At 41.6% G+C, this 13825-nt stretch overlaps 1 protein-coding gene across 3 annotated transcripts in view; it reads left to right on the top strand.

Moving 5' to 3' along the window:
• DUSP8 (dual specificity phosphatase 8) overlaps nucleotides 1–13825 on the top strand; it is a 1059944-nt gene that overhangs the window by 996678 nt on the left and 49441 nt on the right. The window contains exon 1 of one of the 3 annotated variants that reach the window (XM_044059069.1): nucleotides 10652–11109. The exons of the other annotated variants lie outside the window; for them this stretch is intronic. Within the exon in view, the coding sequence (XP_043915004.1) occupies nucleotides 10992–11109 (118 nt within the window). The 5' untranslated portion in view covers nucleotides 10652–10991. Of the gene's footprint in view, nucleotides 1–10651; nucleotides 11110–13825 lie in introns of those variants that run through there. 3 annotated transcript variants of the gene reach the window in all.

The raw sequence follows: 13825 nt of genomic DNA, 5'->3' as shown, positions 1-13825 counted from the left end.
TGCAGTGGTAATATGAAGAGTAAAGTTGTGGCAACATACATCAGGAGCAGCATTGCAATGGTGCATGTAGGTGACACGAATAGCAATATGGCTAGGACATTCTAGCATGCCAGAGGCTCTTTACACCACCATGCATGATGTAGTGCCATGAATAACATCAAGGCTAGGATATGCTAGCATGCTGAGGTACTGCACACTATTGTGCACAATGCAGTGGCATGAATAATTTCAAAGCTGACATAACATGCCTGAGGCATTGTGCACCACCATACACAATACAGCAGCATGAATAAGAACAAGGTTAAGACATGCTAACATGCCAGATGCAGTGTACACCAAAATGCACAATGCAGTGGCATGAATAATGTCAAGGCTGACATGATAGCATGCCTGAGTCAGTGCACTCCAGCTTATACAATTCAGCGGTATGAATAACAAGGCTAAGACCTACTAGCATGCCAGAGGTAGTGTGCACCACAGTTTACAAATTACATCAAGGCTAAGATATGCTAGTATGCCAGAAGCAGTGCACACCACCATGCACAATGCAGCAACAAAAATAACATCATGATTAAAACATGCTAGCATGCTTGAGGTAGTGTGCTCCACCATATACAATGCAGTGGCAAGAATAACTGCAAGGTTAAGACATGCTAGTATGTTTAAGGCACTGCATACTACTAGGCATAATGCAGCAGCAGATAGTTTCAACCTGCAACAGACCAGCACAGCTCAGTGTGCACTGGCCTCTGATAGACTAACCAGAAGAGAAATATAGATTGTAAAGATACCAAGGAAAGTCTACAGGTGGGGTATTTGATGAAGGGTAATTAGGACATACAGACAAAACTTGGAACAGATGCATACAGCAACAGTATATGCAGAAAATGTTGGAAGAACAGTGGATGGACACAAATACAGAGATTGAACAGTTGGTAATGGGGAGAGCTGGCCAATGAATAAGAAATAGGGAATGTCACAGGAGGTAAGGGAACAAAATGTGCTGGAGGTGGGGGAGGGTCCTTGCATGGCTGGTTGCCAAGCCAACCAAGAAGACCACTAACCCAGTTATCATTCACCTGGGTGGCCAAAGTTATGGGCCAGCTGCTCTTCTGGAGAGCCAATGGGCAAGCCATGCCAGTCTGCCAAATCTGAATGCATTCTAGAAAGTGCTACATAGTGCCACGGCAAGTATCCATTTGCTGGCACATCTCAGCAATGACCAGCCTCCATATGTCATTTCTGGGCAAAACTGGAGACTTCGGAAGTCTACCTTCAGGAGAAGAGCTATTACCTTACCTCATGGAGACAAATACAGATGGCACCAGTGTTGCCTCCATCTCCCTCCAGAGAGACAGACATGGCTGATGCTGGTGACCCACCACCAGTGGCTGGTGAGATCAAGGTGAATGCAGTCACTCCTCCTCCTCTTTCTGAAATGAACCTGCAGACAAATGACAATTTGGCACATGTGCACGCATGGACACACACACACACACACACACACACAGTCACAGATGATAGACACCATTGCAGTCCAATGGACTGCAGCAGAGCAGACCTGCACCCTGCTACCTAGAGCAGTGTTCCTATCTTCTGCAACAGCCATCCATGCAATGTTAAGCATACTTGTATTACCTCTGTACATACTACAATGCTACTAACCAAACTAAAAAAATGATTATTGTACAGATCTGACTTACTTTTCTGAACTTGCCTGCCATTTGACAGAGCAAGGGGGGGGCAGCATTTCCTCGAGTCATCATACAAATGACAACATTGTTTCCCCAGAACCGTTAATGCCAGTGGTATCACTGTGCACCCATACCAGCTCATACCAGGCATCAGCCTTCCTCAGAGGCCATCATAGTGGCCCATCAGGCTTCTTTAACATCCCTGTATAGTAAAAAGAAGAAAGTCCTGCTGTCCCTGGCACATCATGCAGCAGCCTGGCTTTTAATAGTCCCAGAGGCAGCCACATCCACTGAATGGGTCTACTCAAGCAGAAAAGATTGTAACTCCTTGCACATGAATGCATGCTTATAAATTGCATGTTGCACAGTGTAGCATTCTACGGATATACTATGCGCATATACATGTCTCAAGCACTAGCATCAATGTCACATGCCTCATAAATGATGCATACATGGCTCACACCAATATTTATGGTTACTGCATTGCAAATTGGAAAATGCTCACAAACATTGGTATTAACCAGTTTCATTGACATAACTGTTATGGTAATTGCCTGCTGTTAACACAATATAAAGTGCCAGTGCCATTTTTGTACAACATGGGTTATAATTGCATAACTGAGACAGAAAAGAATTTTTGCAAAATTTCTGTGAACAAGAAGTATTACAGAGTTAGGAAATGAGTCTCGATAGCCTAAGTACCTCATCCACAAGTATAAACCTTATGGTAGCTGTCAAGAGAGAATGACATGTCTTGTATGTGTAACTGGGATCCCGATATATTTGCATGGGTCATTAATGCCTGGCAGTATTATGGAAATTAATATGTGAATATAGGATGCTGAGAGGCTTACATGTCTTTAAGGTTGGAGAGTCCAAGGTCCTATTTAGATGCATATGAAGCTGTGCATGGCAGTAACTGCAGCTGGTAAACATCTACAAACACAGTGGGGATAGTTGTAATCATGTGCATGCCATAGCACAGCATACTCATCCACTGAATGGATTGTCTCTTCCTTGGATGTGCTGGTACCAACATGGCCACCTGAGGGAGGCAACATCTAGAAAAGTTCATTATCCAGTGGAATGAGCTGTTACTCTATGCCCATTTAACACATGCCTTGTGCCTCTTAGTGAAAGGCTCTATAGACAACAGATCAGATTTGGCGGGGTCTAGTGTAGGATGTGAATATTTAGGTAGGATGCAGTAGATTAATATAGTAGATGCAATAGAGGGTTCCTGATGTTACTGCACTTAAAGGAAAAGGCACAGGAGATTGTGGCAGACAGGTCCACTACAACAGTAGACCACCAACACAAATGCATCTGGCAAATGTTGAGAAGTTTCTAATGATTCTTGCTGGCCAGAGATTCCATATATCATACAAGTATGTCATTGGGGGCAGCGGTAGCAAGTTAGTAATGTTTGTTAGAGCACACATCACTGTACAACTAAAAATAGAGACTAACCATGGCACAGCTCCATACCTTTTATTTCAAGCACCTCAGGTTTGCAAGTACCATGTGTAGCACTCTTTCCATGTGTACCATTGTACATGCCACAGGTAGATATGGAGGCATATATGTGTGAGAGGCTGTGGAGAGTTAGGCAGAGACCATCCTATGTCAAACTAACACAGATCATTGGTGAGATGGCATAAGTGGTACATGGCCTGCACCCCTGGTTATGCATTTCATCCAGGTCTTGAGCATTATTGCTTATCAAGTGCAATACAGGGGAGGGGATGCTTCCTCAGGGCACATCTACAAGGTCTAGTAGTTCTACTATTTCCTTGAACAGAACAAATGCATCCCTAACACCACAATCCAACACTGCAGGTGCCAGCAACAGTCATATCATGGCAGCCTAAGCCCACTACTGGAAGATGTGATCCCTGACTCACCATAATCTCCCAGAGTATGTGAGTGCCAGGTTCACCTCTCATGACCCTACCTGATGTTACTGTATAGAGATGCAGTCACTTGTCACTGCTTCCCTTCCACCTATGCAGGCAGTAATGTCTGCTCCCCACACCAGTGCAAGGGATAATGTCTGTTCCTGCTCATCCTCTAACATGTGTGGATATGGTGATATCTGAGGCAGATGTTTGCCTGTCAGTGCACTGCATTTCATAGCCTACATGCGATAACCACCCACATCATTTTATTATATGTTATCTGTGTTATGACCTTTAGTTGCAGAATACATGCCATCTCTTTGCCAATGCTGCAATGTATTGTACCCATCTCCTCCTTTGCACTGCTGCTGTTCCATATTCCTCCCCTGACTGCCCACCCTGCACTTCTGCTCCTGGTACATCTGGTATGGGAGGTTCTGCCATGAATTTCACCTGCTGCTCTATTTGCTTATGTAATAGCATGGTGTGGATCACGGAGCACAATGCACTTATCTTGCTACATATCTGGACTATTTCAAGTGCCCCTCCTGAGGCACCCATCATTAGGCTAAATGCCCACTCCACTGTGTTTTGGGTTTCAACATTTCATGTGTGGTTTGGCTGTTACATATTGCGGCTGTTAATCAGAGCTCTAGAACATATCTGACAACAACACACACAACATATTGTACTTAGCCTGCTCCCAGCATGTGTGGTACCTGTGTAGATATGCCTCTCTGCCTAGTGTGTGTGTGTGTGTGTGTGTGTGTGTGTGTGTGTATATATACACACACGTATCTACCAATCAGGTCACCCTGTGAGAAGTCCTCTTGCAGGAACTGCTAGTATAGTCAGCCTTGATCCATGTCTGAAAGATTTACAGAACATGGATAGTGTGCAGATACATTATAAATAATGTCTGAGCATTACATGCCACCTGGCAGTTCAGTGAGTGGGAGCTCTTCCTATGTATATGCCTCTGACCATCTGAAACAGATGGGGCCTTGACAGAAATATGGCCACAATCTGTGGTGCTCAGGATCTTGCAGACATGGGCTATCTCAGAGGGTCCAAATGGTGAATATATTTCTCTTCTCTGAAGTTCTGCAGAACCAGAGGTACACCTCTGTGTATTTTAGCATAGTGACAATGAGCTGGTTTAGTATTTGTGAGGTCGATGCTTGCAGTATCCATAACATATTCCCGGTGGCGACGATAGTTAATGCTATACATACTTGTGTAGCGGATTATGCATACCTTGCATTCTCCTTGATTTCACTTGTAGATGGCTTAATTTGACTAGGTCTCTTACATAATCCCTGCCCCTCAAAAGCAGTCTATTGTCTCCATGTTTCTTTTGACTATCTCTTCCACTGGCACAGACAGACATGAGGCATTGTTGACAAACTCACCAAATTAGGCTTAAATCCCTACTTACATAACTCACTGGATTGCTAGTTGGCAATTTTTTTTTTTGTTTATATACTTCCCAAATCTGACCCAACAGCTATACTCATACCTCTCAACCTCTCAGTGCAAGAAATATGGACAAAGCAAGAAAGATTAGGGGGACAAAGGCCCAAAAATAAGGACAGAATTTAAACATTGCTCCTATAAACTTAGAAAGTTGCTAGATTAACAGGTTTTCCATAATTATGTATTTTCTGAAGGATATAAAGTCTGAAACTTAAATGCTTGTCAATATTTATTATTATTTAGTGACTTTAATCTTTAATGATCTGCCAGAAAACCACAAATGTTTTGAGGAACGCACCAAAAATATGAGACATTTTGTGAAAATCTGTACAGTTAAGAGGTATGGCTATACTTCATAGATTAGTACTAGGCTAACTGTCCTTGTGAGCCATTTTAAGCCTAGCCAATTACCCCATGTGGGAATCAAACCCTGCACTTTGTGTCTGTAAGGTGAACACCTTAACCGTTATGCCCAACTCTCATAGGACCCAAGAAGTCAGGCTTGGTAACACCACCTCCACCAAGAGACAGGTCACCAGGGGAGACCTCCAGGCTCAATAGCGGGCCCACTCCTGTCTGCCGTCTACTCCTCGGATGTTAAGGCTAATGTCAAGAGCCCTTGGCTCACCAAGTTTGCAAATGACTGCTAATTGGGTACTATCACAGATTCCTCCAGTGACACTAACATCATGCATAAGGGTCTAACAAAGACAAATGACTGGTGTCAAAGCCATGGATTAAAATTCAATGCCAAGAAGAGCATTATATTGCCTTTTGGGAAAAACTCCACTCAGGTTAATTACTTCATCAATAAGACACCCATAACAGTTGATCCAGTATTTATGGATCTGGGAAAATATGCAGACAGTAATCTGGCCTTTAGCCAACACATAGCCAAGGTAGTAAGAAAATCATTCTATTTCACCCAGATTATAAGTAAGGGCATGGCATCCAGATCCAAGAAAGTTATACTACCACTTTACTCAGCCCTTTTCAGACCCAACATTGAGTATAATTCCCCCTTTGACATAAACCTAACCAGGTATATACAACAACTGGAATGCCCACAGAGGTTCTTCAGTGAGAGAATCCATGGTATTAACATTTGTCCTATACAGATCACCTTAAAATCTCCTGTCTTTATACTCAGTCTCCTACAGATCCAGCCCTAATGGAACTTTTGCAAATACAAAATACAAAAAATACCAGAAACTCTAGATCCAAGGATTTCAATTTTGCTTGTGATATAGATGCACCATGCTGGTGAGACAGATATGTGTCTCAAAGGACCCCCATGCTCTGGAATAGGCTCTCCATCCATTTGAAGCAGAGTCCATCCCTTACCCTATTCAAATGTAACTTTGACCATTGAATGGGAAACCAGAAATTCACCCCCAGTCTAGCTCCCATGTCTTTAATAGACAGTCGCCAAAAGTAAATATTCTGTAATCAACATACCCTCCTCCCACTAAACCATTAGTGACCTCCTAACATATGTCACCAAATAGACTCCCATCTTACTTGGGGGTACATGTGGTTTGGGTTGGATGGCTAGGCTTATAAAGGCCCTGGTGGTCATTACCCTAGTATATACTTATTAACCTATTTCTTTTGCCTGTACCTCCTCCACTGGCACAGACAGCCATGGTGCATAACATTACTGCTGTCTGTACCTTCTCCACTGGCACAGACAGCCATGGTGTATAACATTACTGCTGCCTGTACCTCCTCCACTGTCACAGACAGCCATGGTGCATAACATTACTGCTGTCTGTACCTTCTCCACTGGCACAGACAGCCATGGTGTATAACATTACTGCTGCCTGTACCTCCTCCACTGGCACAGACAGCCATGGTGTATAACATTACTGTTGCCTGTACCTCCTCCACTGGCACATACAGCCATGGTGCATGACATTACTGCTGCCTACACCTCCTCCACTGGCACAGACAGCCATGGTGTATAATATTACTGCTGCCTGTATCTCCTCCACTGGCACAGTCATCCATGAGGTGTAATATTACTGTCTCTACCTCCTCCACTGGCACAGACAGCCATGGTGTATAACATTACTGCTGCCTGTACCTCCTCCACTTGCACAGACAGCCATGGTGTATAACATTACTGCTGCCTGTACCTCCTCCACTGGCACAGACAGCCATGGTGTATAACATTACTGCTGCCTGTACCTCCTCCACTGGCACAGACAGCCATGGTGTATAACATTACTGCTGTTTGTACTGCTTCCACTGGCACAGACAGCCATGGTGTATAACATTACTGCTGCCTATACCTCCTCCACTGGCACAGACAGCCATGGTGTATAACATTACTGCTGCTTGTACTACCTCCACTGGCACAGACAGCCATGGTGTATAACATTACTGCTGCCTATACCTCCTCCACTGGCACAGACAGCCATGGTGTATAACATTACTGCTGCCTGTACTTCCTCCACTGGCACAGTCAGCCATGATGTGTAACATTGCTGTCTCTACCTCCTCCACTGGCATATACAGCCACAATGTAAAGCATTGCAAGCACGAGCAACAGACTGGGTGCTGTTTCACTCCCTAACATAGATCCTTTCATGCACTCCATGAGTCTCGAGATTTAAAATGAGTAAGAGTGACCAGATGGCACCACTTTTTTTTTTTGCATCTCTGAATTAGCCAAATCTTTGGGTTCCTTTGTTTGCATATTCCATGTAACTCAGTTGAACAGGGTACCCCATTTACATATAACTATTCCCTCATCTGTACGTGCTGGATATAACATTTTTTTGATCCTTGTTTGGTCTGTCTTGGAATTGTCCACATTCTGCATATGGCTGCTGTTTGCAGTGATTTAACCCTTTATGGGCCCCCGCTAAGGTCTGCACTATTTTTACAGTCAGAGCTCAATGCCTATGTTTTGTACTTACATTAGCAGGTAGATGGCACGGTGTCCAAAACCAACATCAGAAGTGTTTCTGTCAGTAGAATATGGCTTATCACATTAATAAAAGCTTTTGGCCAAATCTGCAAAAACTCTGCACCTGAATTAACTGTTAATCCCTCATTGTGAAACTGGCAGGGCATAGGGTGTCTGCAAAGATTATTATTATGATTATTGTTATTATTATTATGATTGATTATTGTTAGAGGATAGTTTTTGTCATTTGTGAACAGCAGACTGTGAATGTCCCGGTGTCACTTGTGATATGGTGAAGAATGTGATACGCAGAGTAAAACAACCTTCTGGTGTGGTAGCAATCTGCGTGCCCAACATTAACAACAAATGGCATGGAGAGCAAACAGGAAGGATAATGCTGTCTCTCTCTTTTGGCTTCTTTAATTTGTGACTTGGTGACCTTGGAGCAATGCCTGAAAGAATGACCTTAGTTCACTTTTAGCTAGCAGCAGCAGAGGTACAGCAGCTAGTGTTGTTGCTTCACAGCAAGTGGTTCTGCGGTTTAATTCTTGGCAGGGGGTGGCTTCTGTGTGGAGTCTGCATGTTCTTCCTGTGTCCTTGTTGGTTTCTTCCAGGTGCTCCGGTTTCCTCCCACATTCCAAAGACATGAAATAAGTGGATTGGGCACTCTAAACTGGTAATTGGGTATGAGTGTGCATTGTGAGTGTTTGGTATGGAAGAAGAACAAGCAGCAGAGCCAGCCACCAGATGATGTGAACTGTGGCCTTAGATGAATGTTATTGTTGGAGTGGCGCCCCAGTAGATGGATGGATGGATTAGTAAAACAGATTAGTTACTAAGCTAGCTTGCTGGTTTCATGTGCAAGCAAGCCAACACACAAAAACAGATTAATAGATTGTTAATAGGCTTAGTACCGTGGGGGGCTTTTCTAACACTATAGCCAAGTTTTCCCGTAAGAATAATGATGTCCCGTGTATGAATAGGCATTGACAGTCAATTTGTAAGCTACCTCTATCTATAAGGGCCATGGGTGCCAGGCCTGGTGTAAATTTTCTATTCCCATCCACTGGTCTAGGTTGCACTTAAGTTGGGTAATAGACAAACTCAGCTTCACATGGATGGGAAGCCTGTTCCATTGCAGGGGCAGTCTCTGGGACACATATCTGTCTCTCCAGCATGTTCTGTTTAAGTCACAGACACAATTTGGGTCCCTAGGCCTTTTAATTCTTGTATTCTTTGACTTATGAATATGTAGGAGATTCATAATGTGGGGTTTGTGGATGCCTTGCAAGCCAGGTATAGATCACCCCTCATCAGTCTATACGAAACAGAGTAGAGTGAAATAGAGAGTAAAGCAAACCTTTCCCTTGCCTTATTTAAACACTTTATAACCAAGGAAATATTGCATCTAGTTGCAGTTTTCTGTAAAACTACATTAATTTTCTGTGCCATTGATGCTATTTTCAAATTATAGTATGCTTTGCTTCTTGGCAGCACGTTTCCTTATATGTCACACAGCAGATTACAGGCTTTTATCAGTATCCTTTTTAATAACTAGTACATACTTTTAATTGTTGACTTAACTTTCTCCCAGATATAGTTCCCAACAAGCCACTAAAAGTCACATAAATGTGTCTTGCAGTTACAGAAGTTTCAGTTCAGGACATAGGTCTCTACTTCACTGTAACTATTAATGCTTACCATGCAGGGAAGAAAATAAGGCAGTGACTAAGATACAAAGTATCATTTTCATACTCCTGCTGTAGCTGTGCAACACCATCATTTGTTTTTTGGCTTTTCCTTATTTTATGAGGTGTTACCTAACCGAGATGTGTAAAATGTTTATTTCACACAGTTTTCCATGTTTATATTTATTTTACATCTGAGTTTTGTTTGTATCTGCGAACACCAATACAAGTATATTTTTTATTTAATTTATTCATTTATAAAATGAGTACATGGGATAGTCCTATCAACTTTTACCAGCTGTCACCTAAACCAGAGGTAGACATCATACAAGAAAAAATGTTATTGCTTCTTTCATAATCTAACACATATTTATGCAGCACTTGTTCAGTTTATAAAGTGTGACGTATATAGTCACCATTACAAAAATGTCTGCTGTTCCACTGCTAAGTAATGCAGATGAACTTGGTCATTGTTTAGTGATTGTAAAGATGTTTAAAAAAAATCACTTACCACTTTCTACCCTGCAGGTAGAATATTGTATAGTCACAAGTAAATGTAAGAGGTGATGCATCTGACAGAGCATTTTTCAGCTGTGCACTCTATACCTTTAAAGGTTGGAGTTGGCTATACAAAAATAAGGTTTCAAACTGAACAGACTTGATCTGCACTCAAAAACACATCCCACTGGAAAAATGAAAGCAGTTCATAACCTAACCAAAGACACAAAAGATGGAGATCTGTCTTCCACCAGATGGATACACAACTCTCTGTGTCCAAAATACTACTTAATACTCTGGGTAAAATATGCAAAAGTTACTTAATGACCAGTTCCTCAACATCCTGAAAGAGGGCAGTCCAAGCACGTTCTGCTGCTGATTGTATTTATAAACGTTACCGAGGTTTGCTTTTTTGTCAGTATTCAAATATTTATGTGTATGTGTGCTTGCGTGTGTGTTACATGTGCTAAACATCCTGGAGCGGCTGAGTTAAGCACATGTCAGTCATGTATGGTACCGCTGCTTCAGGGCCCTTGAGGTAGCTGCATAGCTGTGTGGTGAGTCAGGAATGTGGTTACATGCCTGACCTATTAGCTATGACTGATCCTTGGAGATAGGATCAGCACTGCTGTAAAGCTGTGAGCTCATTCAGTCTTTAGGTCTGGTGCAGCACACAAGTAGAGAGAGAAGAGACGATTGCAGAAAAGGAGCCTTTGCTTTTCTCAAGCTTAGGTATCCCTTAATTGCAATTATTTTTTTGCATACATCTGCCTTTGTGGATTATTTGAACTATACTTGAACTGTCAGTAGAACGGCTGCCTACATGCCTGTGGACATTGTCATAGCCCCTGTGGATGACACATTCTGGGCAGAAATGCACGAAGGGGAAATGAAACTTAAAATCCGTGTGCGAAGAATGAAGGAAAACCGGGAGCTCAGAGGTTTGTATTGTGGAGGTCACATTATTGTTTTGTGTAGGGGAAGAGAAAAGTAAACTGCTGTTTGCAATTCCTGCAGAATGTAGTTTATGAAGTATGATGGTCAATGTCCTGCCCACACAGTCCCCCTACTGTTTCTGCAGAATGTTTTGTTTTTAGACATTGCAAGCATTTTAATGCTATACTTCAAAAAAAAAAAAAAAAAAGTAACTTTCATATAATGTGCTTGTGCTGGAATATATCATTTTGCAAAAGTTCTTTAGGTTTCACTGTAACTTTGTTTCTGCTACTGTTGTCCCTTCCTTTCAAAACCTTTTATACAGAAGTTCTTTCTATTTTTTTTTCTAACATAGAATTACCCATTTCAGTCACAAACATGGATCACAAAACAGAAAAAAAGTATATTGTTATACTATGTTCGCTGAAGGGGTGGGGGAAATGTGTTTATCCTTTACTTAGGCGGTAAAACTGTTTCATGCACATACTCCTGTTTCTTTTCCTTCCTTGGGCAGCTCCAAATTTTAGATGAATATGCAATAAACTGATGCTGAGAATTTTTGCTGTGCTTGGGAACCAAACCATTGTCAACTTAGAAACTATAAGGCACATTGGGACAGATTCTGAAAGAGTTGCTCTCATTGTAAGTCTGCACTGATTATGAAAGACTTGCTCTTCGTGTAGGTTTTTTACATTGGTGTAAAGCCTGGCTATAAACAGGCTTGCAATGGTAGCCAGATTCCAAAAGACCTGCTCTCAGAGTAAGCAATCGCTTACAGTGAGCAGGTCTTTTAGAATCAGGACCATTAAAATGAATTTAATAAATTAAAGCATGGTTTTAATAATGCTTCTTACCACACTGAAAGTGCTAGACAGCAGTATAACCTTACCCTGTTTTCCACCATAGAAACTGGTAAGGATTCCATCCCTCGCTTAATAGAAGCAAGTCCAGTGACATTTCGCATCCTTGAGGGATTTATTGTTTAAGACTAAATCAGCTTTTCAGTATCACGTAGCTTAAGATGTGCAGAAATACTGGTGTAGAAATAGTAGCATGTGCTTAAGAAACAAGCAGGCATTAACTTGCATAAGGCTGTAAAAATGTGTTACAGTGCTGGGCATTTATTTGTACAGTGGTTTAGGCTTCCAGCGAGCATTCATTTTTTCTGCTGGCATAATATGTTTCACAAGTTAAAAATGTAATTTACCTTACCTTGTTTACTTCAGTTGCATTTTACTCATTATATGGCGTGCATGCTACTGCAATACAGTGTGTGTGTGTGTGTGTGTGTGTGTGTGTGTGTGTGTGTGTGTGTGTGTGTGTGTGTGTGTGTGTGTGTGTGCAGTGTTTGTTTTATGGTTTCCATGAAAACTGTAAGAGTAGTATGAAAAGCTGTATGCATAATGTTACTTATTTTTAAAGTTTTCACACTACAAAAGCATGTTCGTCATCTGTATGCAACAGCATTTCTTTTCTATGGTGTCTTATGATTCAATGTGCAAAACCGTGTCTGGCACTGATAGCTGGTAACTTAGTTACAAGTCACCTCTGCAGAAACAAGTTCTAAGTTTGTGTGCTCGAATCCTAATATGACCAGATGTGTTACAACAGACTAATCAGATATAGATGGTGCTACACAGCTGAGATATTTATTAAAACTGAAATCCTTCTTGTCAATTTTATCTGCTTTTTTTCTTTCTTTTTTTTTTTGTGGGAGGGGTGCATTCTTGTGCACTTAACACCCTCTTCACCTATTTTCAATAATGCCCTGAGAAGTACTTTTTTTTGTCATGACTGTTCTGTGTAAGCTACACTTAGCTCAGCACTTTGAAACAAGGCACTTTGGCTTCAGATAACCTTTACTAATTTCAAGAATATGGACGACATAGAAAAGGTACACTATGGCATAGCCATTCTTCATTTCTGCAGTTTCTCACGAAACATGACAAGAACGCTGTAATTAGACTGATACTCCTGGTAGACACTGCACTTGTTTGAAGTGCTATGTTCCTTTAATTTTTGTCTGTCTGCCTTTCCAGTAACTGTGTCCTGTTTTAACAGGTCATATGTAGGCACATTATTTTGGGTATCTGCTGTAGCTCATGACAGATATTTAGTCATATGAAAAGTTTTCAAAACTGTGGCAACCTAGACCAGTCAAAAGCTTGTCTGTGTTTCAGCAGCCCACATGCATTGTAGGTCTTTACATTTATTATTCACAGGAAGGCTACAAACTTCATGTGTTGTTCTGAGCACACAAGGCTTGTCACATTTGAAAATATGGCTCTAGAGACATGAAGCAACTTTCCAAAGCTGATGCATATTTGAGATAAATAAATGAGGCACACTCTGGACTCTAGACTCCAACATTATTTCCAAAATTCTGGGCTGTCCTAACAGCATTAGGCAGCTTTGGAGCACAAAGTAATTCAAGCTTTTAATTGCAGTTTTTCAGTGCACACAGAAACAGAAATGCATGAACTAAAACATTCTGATCTGTCAGTGGAAGAAGAAAATTCTATAGTCAAAATAAAATCCCAGTAGCACTGACTCTCCACTTGCACGTTGATTCCTTATGCCAATGTGTATCCTCAAGTTCACGAAAATACAGTAAGTCAAGGGATCCACCGAAGTGAGTGTTGGAGAATGAGCAAGAACATTCCAGGCAGAAAATCTAGAGTTGTCAGAGGGCTTGCAATACATACAGCACTTACTGGTGTC

The sequence above is a fragment of the Protopterus annectens genome, chromosome 17.part0, assembly GCF_019279795.1.
Source record: "Protopterus annectens isolate FY-2018-M chromosome 17.part0, PAN1.0, whole genome shotgun sequence".
Lineage (NCBI taxonomy): Eukaryota > Metazoa > Chordata > Ceratodontiformes > Protopteridae > Protopterus > Protopterus annectens.
The sequence above is the reverse complement of the archived record's forward strand: the minus strand, read 5'-3'. Positions and strand labels throughout refer to the sequence as shown.